The 16405-nt window shown below is 45.8% G+C and overlaps 1 protein-coding gene across 5 annotated transcripts in view; it reads left to right on the forward strand.

Annotated features, from left to right (window-relative positions):
- The window catches only part of CXXC5 (CXXC finger protein 5), a 68179-nt gene that overhangs the window by 42080 nt on the left and 9694 nt on the right, over positions 1-16405 (forward strand). For 3 of the 5 annotated variants that reach the window (XM_079983675.1, XM_079983677.1, XM_079983676.1), the window contains 2 exons: positions 8479-8608; positions 14052-15015. In XM_079983675.1, coding sequence (XP_079839801.1) covers positions 14236-15015 — 780 coding nt within the window. In that variant the 5' untranslated portion in view covers positions 8479-8608; positions 14052-14235. Of the gene's footprint in view, positions 1-8478; positions 8609-8648; positions 8788-14051; positions 15016-16405 lie in introns of those variants that run through there. The other 2 variants (XM_079983679.1, XM_079983678.1) reach the window with 2 other exon arrangements.

Here is a 16405-nt window from a genome sequence, read left to right on the forward strand (position 1 = left end):
GCAGACGAATTTTTTCCCCTTGTTCCCCCCCTCTAAAACAAGGTGCGTCCTATTGTCCGGTGCGTCCTATGGTGCGAAAAATACGGTATCTTGTTTTGGCTTGTAGTCTGCTGTGTATAGCCAACACATTTCTGTAACGTTGCACAAGCTGCATCTTTATTAAATAGCTACGCTATAGAGCTGCCTTCTACTAAATCATGTTGTTAGTCCAGCTAACCCAGTGCTGCCATCTTGGACTGCGCAAGGCCCAGCAGGGCCTCAGGCTGAGGTGTCTTCCCCAGCTCTGACCCCTGAGAACCTTCAACAGGGGATACTGAGCTGAACCAGAGACCGTCTGCATCCAGGGCATGTGTTCAACCACTGAGCTGCGGCCTCTCTTAGGGTTATGATACAGGGAAGTATATTGTTAAAATGTCATCATTTAAGTTTGCATGCCTTTGTTAGGAGTACGGAAGCTTTGCAGGTTCACATTCTGTCTGTTAGATACTTTTGGACATGTATCTACATATGACACAAATCATATGCAAATTTAATGCAAACCTATGCCCTCTTACTTTCAGTGGGCTGGGGGGACCAATCCGCATACAGTGTACAGGGCCAGAAAATCCTGTGGCCATCCTGCATATTCTGGTGGTGGTTATCCTGTTTCATGGGGCAATGCAATAGGTCCCTTCCTAAGATATTCACCTTGGAAAGTGGGCATTCTAATTCAGCTAGTAGCTGTTCCTTCTTCTTTACAGCTGGAGGACATAATCCCAATTATGTACTTTGGCATAGGGAACTGTGCAAAACTTTGGCAGTTGTGGAAATAAGTTCTTTCAACAAGCCTTATCATCTCCAAGAGTACTTCCTGGTTTTTATGCTCTGTAGCCTGAAGAATCTTCTTTCAAACTGGCTTCAATCAAAACTGCAATCCTATATGCATTTACCTGGGAGTAAGCCTCATGGAGGGATGCGTTTGGCGCTGTGGTCTAAACCACAGAGCCTAGGGCTTGCCATCAGAAGGTCGGCGGTGTGAATCCCCACGACGGGGTGAGCTCCCGTTGCTCGGTCCCAGCTCCTGCCAACCTAGCAGTTTGAAAGCACGTCCAAGTGCAAGTAGATAAATAGGTACCGCTCCAGCGGGAAGGTAAATGGCATTTCCGTGCGCTGCTCTGGTTTGCCAGAAGTGGCTTAGTCATGCTGGCCACATGACCCAGAAAAACTGTCTGCGGACAAACGCCAGCTCCCTCAGCCAGTAAAGCGAGATGAGCGCCGCAACCCCAGAGTTGTTCATGACTGGACTTAACTGTCAGAGGTCCTTTACCTTTACCTTTAAGCCTCATGGAACGCAATGGGAATTATTTCTGAGTTGACTTAGGTGTGCTCTAAGAATGCCTCCCTTGCAAACACCTCACATGAACCTGAGGCAGCTCTGTGGCATGAGAATTGCGGCACTGTGCTAGAGCTATTCTGGCTTACCTAAGGGACCATGTGGAACTGGCAGTTTTGCAGGTACCACATAATACTGATTCTGCACATGTAAGAAATCACTCTTCTAGCACCTACACGTTGGAACTCGCTATCTAGGGACAGTAGGCAGGAGCCTTCGCTAGGCTCTTTTCAGAAGCTGCTTAAAACATTTTTGTTTTGACAAGTCTATCCACACATGCAGAAGCTACATGTCTTCTGTTTCATTTTAGCTGCTGTTGATTTTAATCAATTTTTGAATATTTTAAAATACCTATTTCTAACAAGTTTTATCAATAATTTTATTTTTTTAAATAGTTCAGTAAACCACATAGAGGTTTCCTTAAATTCAAACATTATAAATGTTTTGTTACATTCAGAATAAATGTTACATCTTTATAAGGGTGAATTTTCACCAGGTTTAGGGCAGTTTATAACCTTCAGAGGACATGAGCAGGCTGTGCAATTGTTCTAGTTCCAGCCTTAAAATATCCTTTACCTGTAGCAGCTGCGCGCCCTGAGCCTGACAGCTTTACAAACAAGATAAACATTTAAAAGCATGGTATGTGTTCAAAATAAACCCTTTGACCTAATTTTGGTGGATGACAACCCTGAATGGAGTTTAGACCTATGATGAAACTAACTTTGAAGGTGCTGCATGGAAACAGACCAGTTTCAAATTCTTTTGATTTAAGTAAATAAGCGTGCTTCTTTTTCCCAGATGGAACAAACTGAAGCCTGTGCCATAATTGTGGAAATACTTGGCCAAATCAGTAGAATTATTATCTTTTATCTTCCCATGCGTTTTGTGTGGTAATATCACAGCGGAAATGGATCTGTAAATCCTTGCAGTTAGCAGAGGTGCACCCACCATCTCTGGTCATCCATAGTAACTTCAGTCCTTGAAGCAGAACACTGAAAATGTAATAGTGCTTATTTTTGTCTGGAGATTGCTGTCCCCCCCCCCCCCCCCGTTCCTGGCAGGGTTTATGTATGCAGCAGATCAGAACAACTAGTGCACCTTATCTTTGAAATCCCATGTTTTGGGCCCCTTAAAGAGCAAGTGAATAAATGCAACAGGTAGTGATGGTTTCTTTGGAGCTGTTACAATCTGCCATGTACAATGAATCCATCTTAGTTTGTGGATTATCGGTCCGGTAGACTGTAACAGCTCTGTCAGCTCCTTCTGGTATGGTATGTCCAAAGGCAAACTAATGTAGCTTATGTGTGGTTTTATTTCTGCTCAGAATATTCCCAAGAATTTTTTCCTATGCAATAGAAATCTTGGCTGCTTCCTATTCTACTTCTGAAAAAACAGCTGAAGAGGTTCCAAGGATTTGTGGAAGAAATTATACATACTTGCTATAGCTACATCTATTTAATATACAGTGGTACCTCGGGTTACAAATGCTTTGGGTTACAAATACTTAGGGTTACAAACTCTGCTAACCCGGAAGTAGTACCTCGGTTTGAGAACTTTGTCGCAGGATGAGAACGGAAATCGCGCAGCCGCATGGCGACAGCGGGAGATCCCATTAGGAAAGGGCGTGCCTCAGGTTAAGAACAGTTTTGGGTTAACAACGGACCTCCAGAACGAATTTAGTGCGTAACCTGAGGTACCACTGTACTAAAAAAGGTCTGCCACTCCAGATTCCCCACCCCCTTTTGCCATTGGCTGGAACTGCTCTGACATAATGGAGTGTTAATGGTGAGAGAAAACACCCTAATGGCTTGATTGCTGCAGCCGGATTGCTGACTGGGGCTGGTCATCAGACATGATCCAAAGTGCTGGTTATAACCCATAAAGCCCTACATGGCTTAGGTCGAAGCTATCTGAAAGATTGTATCCCCTCATATGAACCTGCCTGGGTTTTGAGAACCTTGAGGCTTTCTCTGGGTCCCACCACCCCCACAGGCACAGCAGAAGACCTTCTCAGTGGCTACTCCCAGACTTCGGAAGTCTCTCTCTGGAGAAGTTAGACTGGCTCCCTCCTTGCCCTTCTGCCGGCAGCTGAAGACCTCCTTGTTCCAACAGGGTTTGCAGAACTGACTCTTTTTAATGAACGGGATGGTGCTTTCCTGTTCTTATTGCAATGTTCTAAATATATTTTATATAAGCATATAGTTTAAATTCTATTCGTGTTTAATTGTTTTCAATGATTGTTTTTTCTAGGATTTTAGCAGTTCTTGTTTTATCTGTATAAAAGCTGCCTTGAGTCCTGTCAGGGAAAAAGGTGGGGTAGTAGTAGTAGTAGTGATTAATAATAATAATAATAATAATAATAATAATAATAATAATAATAATAATAGAATAATAATAATAGCAGCAAACTAGGAACTAGAACTCATATTAGCTAGAGCTGGCTATATGGGCCATTCTAGGATTGCCACATGTGCTCTATGTCCTCTGCTTCCTTCTCATGCAGAAATCAGTCTTAAAAGGCAGAGGCAACTTTTGATTTTAAAAAGTACATGTCCTTGGATGTTGGATCATTGTGGGCCTGGAGATGGAGTTAGGCTAGACTAGGGAAAGCCTGACTGGGCAGAGCCTGGCATCCCAGAAGACCATGACTTAGTCAGGATGGAACCTGGTGGTGGAACCCCGTCGGCCCATTTTGATCAGGCTAGCTCAGAAGTCTTCTGGCTTTTTAGATCCCAGTGTATCCTGTGGGAGATTCTTCTGCCGCTGCATCTTCCGAGTCATCAGGTTATAGGGCAGTATATATATTTAATTAACAACAACAACCTGGACAGAAAGGGAGGTGGAGAAAGAAGATACCACGCGAGATTGTCAAAAGAAGAAGGCTAATGTGCATTAATGTGCATGGGACGCAGGTGGCGCTGTGGGTTAAAGCCTCAGCGCCTAGGACTTGCCGATCGAAAGGTCGGCGGTTCGAATCCCTGCGGCGGGGTGCGCTCCCGCTGCTCGGTCCCAGCGCCTGCCAACCTAGCAGTTCGAAAGCACCTCCGGGTGCAAGTAGATAAATAGGGACCGCTTACCAGCGGGAAGGTAAACGGCGTTTCCGTGTGCGGCTCTGGCTCGCCAGAGCAGCGATGTCACACTGGCCACGTGACCCGGAAGTGTCTCCGGACAGCGCTGGCCCCCGGCCTCTTAAGTGAGATGGGCGCACAACCCCAGAGTCTGTCAAGACTGGCCCGTACGGGCAGGGGTACCTTTACCTTTACCTTTAATGTGCATTAATAGTCTAACCAGGGTGGGGGGGGAAAGGACACGCATCCCAAGCACAATGGGGACATGTGTGTGAAATGGGCATATAAAGATAATTGGTTGTCTGTCTTTTGCTGTCGACAGTACAGGAGATTTTACTGTATATGGGCTAGTTGTTTTTAATTATTATGGCTGGTTGCTGAAAGCAACAATAACCTTCGTTTTTTTCAAAAGCTGATAAAATAAAATTATTTTTTTTTCTGTTCCCAGTTTGACATAATTCAACATGTTTTTAAGGCGATAGATTAAATAAAAAAGCCAGATATTGGAGCCTTGCTCATAGGCTTATTCACCTTCTTCTCACATGCCATCTCATGCATTCAGCCAGGACATGGAGGGGAGGAGCATCCCAAGGCCTTGGCCCTAATCTCCTCATGGAGAACTCTTCTTGCATTCCTGGCAACATGTGGAGGTCAGTGGTGGGGCAGGCAGCCTCAGCCCTCCTCCCCTCCTTGGGGGCTCTGGATGGTGTGCCCAGGCCTACTGAGGCAGCGCTGTGGCTTCTCCTTGTCTTTGTTGGTCAGCCACAACATGAAGAGGCATTCATATATGTGCCTCTTCGTATACAGGTAAAGTAGAGGTGGGAGCTGTTCTTTACATGGAAAGCAACATTTGAGGAAAGGGAAGGTAAAGACCCTCTGTGCCTTGGCTCCCTGCGCTCTCCCTCAGCCCTGCTCCAGTAGCAACGCTGAGCTACGCTGTGAGAAAACTCTGAGAAACAATAAAGTGCTGTGAGGTAAGATGCAGGGGGAGAGGCTTTTGTGTCCCTTGTGCAGCTCTGCCTCCACAGTCTGAGGCAGCAGTGCTGCAGAGCATCAGTTGCTGGAAGCCATGGGGACTGCAGTCCTCTTGTTTTCAGGTCCTGCTTTTGGGTTTCCCACTGGAGCGTCTGGTTGGCCACAGGATGCTGGCTAGAGGAGCTGTTGACTTGATCCAGCAGACTCCTCTTGTCTTCATTGCGTCCTCTGCTTTATATGTGAATATGACAGGCATGTGGATAATTTAAACATAGCTGCTCTGTTCCAAATACCGTATTTCACCACATAATGGTCACATTTTTAATGCTGATTTTTCTTTTCAAAAAAAGGGGGGTTTGCAACTATTGTGCAGTAAATGCATAGTTTAGCCTAGGTCTCTAACCCTGCCCCATGAGCCCCACTCAGAAAAGTGGGGCTTTCTGCACAGGCCCTGCCTCAGGCATGCGCCCCTCTGCCGCTCGCTCCCCGCGCAGGCAGTTGCTGGGCGCTGGGCACATCCATGAGCCCCTGCTGCCCACCTTTAGGTAAGACCTTGCTGCTGCTGCATTTCTCCTCCATCGCCAGCTGTTGGGCAAGGCCTCCTCAGCCGCTGCCACCTTTGCTTCTCGCGCTGGGCTGCCTCATCCTCCATGGGCTGAGGGCCGGCTCTGCCAAGAGGCATGTCCCACAGGCAGGCCTGGGAAATGGCTGCACCAGAACCATTTCATGTACAAAAGCGGGGGAAAGCTGTTGAGCACAACAAAACACTCCAGAGCAAAACAGAATGTCCCACTGGCAAGGCATTTACACCCCAGCGACTATCATGTGGTGAACGCTCTGGGGGACTGATTTTAGGGTCCAAAAAAGAGGGGATGCGACTATTATGCGGTGGTGACCATTACATGGTGAAATATGTTAGTTTGGCCTCAAACCTCCAGACAGACACAGCAGTCATTCACTGAATACAGACAGCAGTGGAGGGAAAAGTGTGAGTGAGGTGTGTGGCTATCTATAACTTTTTTGCACAACAGCTTCTGAGCTGACTCACGGTAGAGTAGCAGAGGCAGTCTATCTGGCAGCAAGAACGGCGGAAACTGACTCATTTTTATGCTCAGAGACTTGAGTCCCACTAACACGAGCTGTGACACAACCGTGTTGGAGTATGTAGGTGTGGAAATATGGCATCACCCATCACATCAACTACACTCAAAGGAGTGGGTGACATACATAGAAACTTGTGTTTTGTTGGAATTATGGGGTTAACCATAACCTCTTGGGACTCCTTATCTTTGGGTCCAGTACACTTTCAAGTACCAGGCCCCTTCAGAGTATCACGCAGCTTCCAAGCGTGTAGGAGTTCCAGGTCTAGCATGGAGCGTAGAAATAAATTGCAGGAAACATTCAAATACAGACAGAATTCTTTACTGTTGTTCTTTAAGCATAACAGTTACAACAGGATACAACCATCTATCCTCCCTGATAGAGGTTTAGTTTAAACTGTTCCATCTAGCCCTAAAGCTGCCAGACCTGCTCTCACATCTTCACACCACAAGAGCAGCGTTCAGACTAAACATCTCTCTGTGTCCAGCACTGAAACAGATACGTAGGAACATTCTTTAGAGTGACCTTGCACCTGTTGTAAACAAACCAGGTTCAAGCGGCTTTTGGAAACCCTTGTTTCTGGGAATGAACGACTCATCCCCAACATGTTTATCACCTGCGCTTTCTACCAAACTCGATAATGAACTGCAGCCCAGTTGCAACCCTAGTCAACTAGACCCCAGTTGCCAAATTTGTGTGCAAAAGCATCTACAAAGAACCTCAAGAGTGCAGTCCTGGGAGTAAGTGCCATGTGGACTTGCTTCTGAGTAAACATGCGTAGAATCAGCACTGTAAGTTTGCTGCAGTTCTGCTCTCTAGCTGTATTCTTAAAGCGGGGGGGGGGGGGGGGACTATTGCTTTACTTCTTTCCTTTTTTTAGTATATTTTTAAAATCATTCAGCTTCTGGAGTCTGGTATTTGCAACAACCCCTTTAGTAATTTAAGATGAAACCTACAATTGTTGTGAGGGAAGCAAAATGGGGGAAGCTGCAGAAATTTGTATAAATAAACTTTCCGCATCTAGGCCCTCTGTAAGTTTTTTCTCTAAACTGTGACATCCTAGCAGTCCAGGTAGGGTCTACTGAGGGACACAGGGCTGCTGTACATAGTTTAATATCACTTGGTGTGAGACATTTCATGTGATGAGGAGCCAGGAAACAGGCCAGGTTTTGAGCAGTCATTCTGTGATGAACAGTAGACTGACCTTCAGCTTACTGGTGACTCTCATCAGACTCCTTCCCTCTGCTTCTCGCTAGCCACCCTTCCTTTATGCACTCAACTCTCCATATGGCCTCTTTTGTACCCCATCCCATCCACAACAGCCATCATTCGGCTCCTTTCCGCTGTCTCCAGCTTCCTTTGAGGCAAAACACTCTTGGATGGAAAGGTAACCAGTAACCTTTGTTTAACCTATATTTCGTCCTTCATTCAAGCTCCAGTGTCTTTGATTTGGTTTTTGCAGCACTATTTGTGGGACAAATCTAAATTTTGCCTGCTTTACTGTGGGATCTCTGCCTTATTTGGGGGGTGCAGTAGCTGCCTTAACATGGAATATTGAGTGATGCTCCTCCTCTTGAGTTTGAGATTATGATACTGATTTGAAAAAAAGAATACACAATCTTACTCCCCCCCCCCCCCGAAATATCATGGTGAGGAGATGGCCTGGTTTGCTCCTGGGTATTTAAACAAAGGTTTGATTTGCAGAAGTCATCAGGTAAAGCTTTTCATAGCATGGTAGTAAACATTATCACCTACTAACGTCTGGATACCAAGCTGCTGTGAAACAGACAACTACAGGACTTGCATGCCTCAAAAGTTGGCAACCCTTGAGAGTGAGGCCCCTGTGAATAATAAAAACCGGGAATTGGCCCTTTGCACACTGCAGATAAGTAGCAAATGCTTCATACAAGCATTTCCTCCCCCTTCCATAATTATCATTTTCTTCTGTGTTCCAATTTCCAGGGACAGATCCATGGATTTGTTGATGACTTTCACGTGGATTATAATTTAGCCTGTGGTGATCTGCTGTGGTCCGTAGAAGAACAGACCATCCACCTTTCTGCTGCTTTTCTGTTCAAGCTGAAATCCTAAGGTAGATTATTACTGTGATCAAAGACTCATTAAATAAGGCACTGGACTAATTTCACATGTGTGGTCTACTGGAGGACAGAACTGGGGAGCTTTCACTTCACAAGTTTACACCACTGATTATTCTGTGATCAAAACCCCTTGGCTTGTGTGGATTCACACATCCAGTGGGCAGAACCAGAGGTTGGTGGATGCAGAAAGATCCAACAGCTTGGAAAAGTTTACTCTGAGAGAGATCCGTGGTTGTATAGCAGAAGTTTTGTCTTTAATATGCAGTGTTGCGGCCTCTGATGAGCCCCACAGGGTATGCAATACTCTTTAAATCATCATCACCATCATCAATATTACTATTATTAATTTTACCACTCTGGGCGGCTCACAGCATACACCAGAACACACTAAAACATCAAATGTTAAAAACTTCCTGATACAGGGCTGCCTTTTGATGTCTTCTAAAAGTCAGATAGTTGTTTATTTCCTTGACATCTGATGGGAGGTTGTTCCACAGGGGGTGCAACTACCAAGAAGACCCTCTGCTGGTTCCTTGTAATCTTGCTTTTTGCAGTGAGGGAACCACCAGAAGACCCTTGGAGGAGGACCTTAGTGTCTAGGCTGGAGCGATGGGGTTGGAGATGGTTCTTCAGGTATATTGGGCCGAGGCCTTTTAGGGCTTTAAAGGTCAGCACCAACACTTTGAATTGTGCTCAGAAACGCACTGGTTGTCAATGAAGATCCTTTAGGACTGGTGTTATATGGTCCCGGCAGCCACTCCCAGTCACATGTGAACACAAGCGCTAACCAACCCTGCCCCTAGATGTCAGCATGGTGGTCTGCAAAGAACAATCCTGTCCACAAGCAGCTATTCCATGTGTAGGCTTCTTCTTTGCAGATGACCACATGAACATGCATATGTTTAAATAAGGGCGAGGCAGCAGGCTTGCCACCAGGGCCAGGAGTGCCACCCTGCTCCCTAGTATTCCATGATGCTCCATTCACACAAGCAATGAATGAAGGGGGACTATGCTTCATCCTGTAAATAGTCGAAGGCAGTTAGCAAGGCCATGCAGAGTCAGCATTCTTTGAGTGAATTAATGATGGAGAGCACAGAATCAGGTTGTGGTGGCTATACTGAATTAATACAGAGTATTATGTGTGTAGCATTAATTGACTACAGGCACAGCCCAATGCATACTTACGTGTGTGTGTGTATACAAAACAAATCAAACACACACCAATGCTTGCTTTGTAAGGCTGCTATCTTCACTAACTTAAGGTAAGTACTGTTGAAATTCAGTGGGAATTATTTTTGTTGTAAGCACACACAGAAGCCAGCTGCAACAATTGCTCCACCTGGCATGTGGGAAGAAGATGCCACTTAATCCATATGACTGTGGAGAAAAATCTGAAAAATTCTTTCCCCCTTCATTTCATTCTTCACCCTCCAAATTGCTAACAACAGAAAGATTGGGAGAGAGGTTTCTGTGGGAAGGAGGAAGAACAAAAATCTCCAAAAGTTATCCAAAATATTGCAGGTAATTTTTATGATACCTACAGACTTTGTAGAATCCACCTGCGAAATTTGAGGGTTGGGCTGGTTCAGAGGCAAATGTTTTTTAAACTTCAGTTTTTTGCCTGAGGTGTGAATGGAACTTGGGAAGCTTAATAAGAATCCCTTCCTCTGGCCAGTTTGTGCAATGATCTATTGAGCTCATAGAGGGAACTCTCAAAAATTGCCTTATGCCAACAACGGAAGTGGCTGCATTCCATTTTTCTGGTAGCTCTGATAACGGATGGATTTTCTCCCTGCTTCAGCTGTTCTCCCCGTGCTTCCTTTTCCCTTGAATTCCAGCTCATGGCCTAGCATGTTGTCATGAGGACTCCAACACCCTCAGGCAGCCCCTCTCAAGTCTTCTGTGACCAAATGTGTGTTTCTCTCGCCATGATATGTGGGTGTGTTTTAATCCTTCTCTAAATGCAGAGAGCAATACTTGTGGGACACTGGTCATCGTTTTGTTGTTTGTTGTTGTTAGAGGTGTTGCTAAGGACTTAAAAGATCCAGGGTGCAGGCCCACACACACAGATATGTATAACATTTGCATAGGCTACTTTGTAAGTATAGGTGCACATTTAAATAAATTATGCTGCTCCTTAATTAATTCTCCCGGTGTAATATCCTACTGAGTAGCTCAGATCATACTGGTAGCATCTGGCTTGGCAGCATCTCTGTGCTGGAACCATTGGCTGTCTTGGACTGTCTTGAGAAGATGGGGGAGAGAAGGCATAAGAGAGGAAAGGGATGATTTCAGTCAAGTCAATTCCCAACAGGACACTGTAGACACCCTGTTCTGGGCTCGTTCCCTATCCATTGTTGCCATTCTCAAGGTGATGAATCTGCAGCCCTGAACTCTCCTGTGTCCCCTGTCCCCTCTTCACGTTTAAACTAATCTCTTCCTTGGACACATTTATGCAGAAACTGACAGGCTTCTGTCCAGTCCACCCTTGGAGATGACATATTGGCAGCTTACTTAATGTTGTGGACCAAAAAAATTTTCAGTTGGCACCTGGTGAAGGATGATGGGGAGCTTTGGGTAAAGGAGGAGAAAGCTGATGGAACAGGCTGTCTGGGGCAAGACAGGGAGGGAGCGCAACACTGTTAGCAGAGTCCCAGGCAGTGGCAGGGCTTCCCCAAACAGGGCAGCCTGTCAGCTCAGGTACCACGGCTAGTTGGCTGCTCCGCATGCCATGGGTGGGAACTCTGCCACGAGTTTCCATTTCCAGGGGAACTGAATTTGGGCAGAGAGAGAGAAAATAGCAGCCCATTTGTTTCCTTGCTAGAAATTGAAACAAGAGGCAGTTTTGACACTGAATAGGAGTTCAGTAGCCTTGCCCCCCCCCCCCCAGCGGCCACATAGCTGAGTGGTGGTGCAGTGCTACTTCCATGATTGACTCCTGCAACTGCTGCTGTCAGACCCATGGTGTGTACATGGCTCCCTCAGGCCACCCCCTAATAATGGGGCCGTTACTCTCTGGACTGGAAGGATGATGGGTGTTGCTTTTCATTTTCCATTGGGACCCTTTCTGACACCTGGCATGGCTTGGCTGCCTCCAGTTCTCGAATGGCTCCACAAACTCTACAACACAGGGACACTGTGTGATGTATTTCCTTATTTCCTGTCTGTTAGAAAGTGGAGTGGTAGAGCCAAAAGTGGAACCCAGGTTTGTTATCCAAAGGCTTTATGGGCCTTGTGGCACAAAATAATGACAGAATTCAGAGAGGGAGCCCTGCCAGGATTCTCCTTTGGTATACTGAAGTGTAAACGCCAAGAAGCTTCTCAGCAACACATCCAGGGCTCACACAGTTTGGATGGCCTGGGAAGAGGATGGGGGCTTGGCTGTGGGCTTGTGCTGAGCTTGACAAGCAACATAAGGCACCTCAGTCCTGCTTCACCACAAAGAAGCTTTTATAAGTGAGATATTTCTGATTTGGACAGAACTATGTGTATTAACTGTCCCAGTCTAGATTATCAGCAGTTGCGCTTTTTGAAGAATGAGAGGTGGTTGTGACACTTGGAGCGTCTCCTGATATCTGTAGGTTTCAGTCTGACCCATGATCTGTGGACTAGAAAAATGCTGAGAAGTGTTGACTTATCCCTGTGCCTTCACCATAGAAGCTGTCGCTGTTACAACTAGCCAGGCTAATAGCTGTTCCTAGGTGTAACTCTAGGACATGGAGAGGGGCACAGAGGAGTGCTAGTAATACTTATCAGGAAGATAGAAGAAAGCTCCAAGCCAAGCACAAAAAAGCACTGCCATAGAAGCTGACCATCAGTAGCCGTCGCTGTGTCTTGGCTGTGAGATTTGCTTTAAGAGAGCAGCTCTGGTTCACTCTTCAGTTAGAAAAATAGAGGAAAAATCCAAACAAACCTCAGCCACCAGTCATTTGTTAAGAGCAAGAGCAGAGGGCGCCAGCAGCACCAGCAATTGGCATAGGCAAGCGGTGGGCGAGTGAGCTGCATGGAGGAAGCATCTGTAGAAGCCAGCTTGCCAAGTCACCATTATCTGCATGATCACAGGACCCACACAGGTGCCAAGCAGCCTCAGAGGTTTGCTCAAATCCTCCCTCTCCCGCCTCACAACCTGTTTTATGGCCTTCTGAGTGTCTGATGGGTAGAAGGAACAGGGTGAGTGGGAGGAGACATACGCCTGTCATTTGTCCACAGGGCAAATGAAATCTATGAAGTGGCCATTTTAATTTTCATTATCTTGGTAGCCATTCTGCCTTTGGACACCAGTTCTCCAAGTGGCTAGAGAGATAAAATGTTAAGAGAGTTTCTGCAAATAGACTTAAATAGGATGTGCTTGCATAATTAAATCAGTAACAAGCCTGAGCATCTAGGAGTGGGTCCCTTGCATCAAAAGGTATGTCACATGCAGCTTTTGCTCAGTGTATTCCTAGTTAAGATAGAGCCCATGAAAGGCTCTCTGCTGTCCTGAGAGCAGCTAGGACTGAACCACTGTTGTCATGGGCATGTATGATTGCCTTAATTGCACATCTGGCTCCCAATTCAAAGTCCAGGCAGGAGAAGAAATTAATGCAAGTCTGAATAAGGGTTGCACAGACTCCCCCCCCCCCAATGGATCCAGTACTACTCTCAAACCTACTTTTATGACTGTTGCTTTTGTTTCAAGAGTGGAAACACCCAGATATTTGTAGCTCCATATTTGGACTGCTGTTTTGTATGCAGCTTGTACCCTTCAGTGCAGGAGTACTGTTTTATGCTCTTTGGGATCACACTTCTGCTTGTTTTGCCTTTCCAAGTGGGGTGTATTGCAAACATCGCAAACAGACAGCTGCTTTATACTGAGTCAGGCCATAGGTCCAGCTAGCTCAGTATTGGCTACATGAAGTCTGGCTAACCTTTTACCCTCCAGGTGTTGGTGGACTACAACTCCCATTATCGCTGACTCAGGAGCCGTGGGAGCTGGAGTCCAAGAACATCAGATGAGCCAAACCTGGACTACACTGACTAGTAGCATCTCTTTCCCAGCCTTTCCCCTTTGGCTTTTTTTAGTTTATATTTTATAGTGTGTTTTTTTAATGTTGTAAGTTATCTGGGATAGCTTAGGAGAAAGATGAGATATAAATATATTAAATAAATTAGGTCCATTAATTTCAATGAGTCCTTTGAGTAAAATGTTGTTGTATACCATGCATAGGAAGGTATCCTTAAGCTACCTGTAGAAGTGGCACATTCCCATCCAGGATACCTTCAGGTCCACTGGTTTGGCACTGGTTGTAGTCTTCCATATGGTTGTGTTCATGGGCGTGATGAGGACAGAGCTGACTTTATCACGAGGGGAGGGCCTGAGTGAAAAACAACACGGTGCAATTGTTTCAGCAGACACCTAACTCTTTGCTAATTCACTCTTCCCTTTTTAACTTTCAGAGGCACCTGTTGTATATGAAACTGCAGGACGTGTTGTAATGGCCTTGAAAGTGCACTGAAGACGGACCTTGTCCCCTCCCCGCCATCATTTGTGATTGGTACTGTTAGTATTGTGGCGGTGCGTTGTTTTCCACCGTGAGTGGGCTTGCTGCTTTATCTGGTCTCCTCTTTGTTAAGAAAAAAGATGTCCGAAACTGGCTCTCATCAAGACGCCAGTTCCAAGCCAGGCCTATTGGAAAAAAACAAGAACCCAGATGACTCTCAGCCGTCAGTCAATTCAGAAAGGAGGAACAAAAGTGGGATAATAAGCGAACCTTTGAACAAAAGTCTTAAGAAGTCTCGACCACTCTCCCACTACTCCACTTTTGGTAGCACCAGCTCATTAAGTGAACATTCTGAGAAAGGTGCCCCCGTAGCCAACGGCAATGAAGCAACTATGGATAAAAGCAATTCTACCTCAAAGCACAAAAGCATCTCCGACATGCTGAGCAAATCAGATATTTCTGCAGAAGGACAGAGCATCTTGCAACAGTTTGCTCAGTCGACAGAGCTGCTCAAAAGAGTAGTCCAGGAGCACATTCCCCTGCCTAATGACCACGGGACGGGCATCTCAGACATGGAAGCCGTCTCGGCTGCAGAGACAATGAACAGCCCATCTGATTTTCCTTACCTGGGGGCTTTCCCTATCAACCCTGGCCTTTTCATTATGACCCCTGCTGGCGTATTTCTGGCAGAGAGCGCACTCCATATGGCTGGCTTAGCAGAGTACCCAATGCAGAACGAATTGGCATCTGCCATCAATTCAGGGAAAAAGAAACGGAAACGGTGTGGCATGTGTCCTCCTTGCAGAAGACGGATAAATTGTGAGCAGTGCAGCAGTTGTAGGAACCGTAAAACTGGGCACCAGATTTGCAAATTCCGAAAATGTGAGGAACTTAAAAAGAAGCCTTCTGCTGCACTGGAGGTAATTGGGTTTGGTCAGGCAGCTTAATAGTTCCCCCTCAGCTGCTCTGTGTGGAACCACAAGGCCAATTTATGTAGACTGGATGTGGAAATGTCAGGGGTTTGAATCTCTTAGCAGTTCTTACCTTTTATATTCCACTTGGCTTCAGTCTTCTCACATGCAGACCATTATTATTAGTAATTGGGAAAGAAACTCTCAGATTCGCCCTCATTCCTGTGATGATATGAGTGGCTCTCTGGGGCCTTCTGTAGACTCCTTACAAATAGCTGATGGTGTGTTCAATCTGTTTCTGGATTCCATTATCTCAGACTGCATCTGAGATCTCACAGGACTTAAAACACTCCTCCACAAGGGAAAAATAATAATAATAATAATAATCCCCGACATTGAAACTAGCATGACAGTGTGGGGGTTGTTCTAGAACCCTGACATGCTGCTTTACATGTAATTATAATAATGTACATAATGCTTTTGATTGTTCAAAGTGTTTCCATTTCTGTTATCTTCTCACCAGTGTTTTTTCCTTAAGAAAATAGGTGCCGGTATGCAGCATGCCCACCTCACTCCCGCTCGCTCCCCCACCTTTGACCCTTCCTCCTGCTCCTCCATTGCTGCTGCTTCCTCCTGGAGATGCTTTGGCGCGACCCCTTACGATCGACAAAGCGCCTTCTGGGAAGGTGCCTGAGCATCGTAAAAGTCGCGCCAGTGCAGTCTGGCACCTTCTGGGAAGGTGATCGTAAGGGTTGCGCCAAAGTGCCTCTTCTCTGGCATGCCCTTTTTACAATCGTCAGACACCTTCACAGGAAGTAGCGGGGGGGGGGGCAAGCAGCAGCGGTGAGATAGTGGGGGCGGTAGAGGTGGTGGTACACTGACCGAAAAAAGCACTGCATCTCACAATTCTTACAACTATAAGTAGATGAGCATTATTGGCTCCATATTTCAAATGGGAGGCTGATTCAGAAATGCGTAGTGGCTTGCCTTGGTGGTAGCTTGGCTGAGTAACAGGGACTTCCTGATTTGTAGCTCTGGCTCCTTCACCACAACACAGCACTAGTTCTCATTTTGTACAAATGGGTGTTCCTCTGCCCCACTTCAGTAAGGAAGCATAGACCTCAGAAGTGGTACAGTTTGGACAAAGATTTATCACTTCAGCTGCTGTTTGTGAGGGCTAGGCCTTAATGCCAAAGTCTTTTATACCATAGGGAGAGAACATGTCTCCTCTTCTTAACCGTTGGCCAATCACCAATTCACAGCAGTTTCTTCTAGCAGGTGAACTTCATTTCAAAATGTTCTAATCACATTTCTAAGCTAATACTCTGAGTGAAGTCAAGACATTGTGGCCTCTACTGACCAATTACAAACTCTGACTTTATAGGTTTAGTATATGAAG

This window comes from Podarcis cretensis, assembly GCF_951804945.1.
Source record: "Podarcis cretensis genome assembly, chromosome: 7".
Taxonomy (NCBI): Eukaryota; Metazoa; Chordata; class Lepidosauria; order Squamata; family Lacertidae; genus Podarcis; species Podarcis cretensis.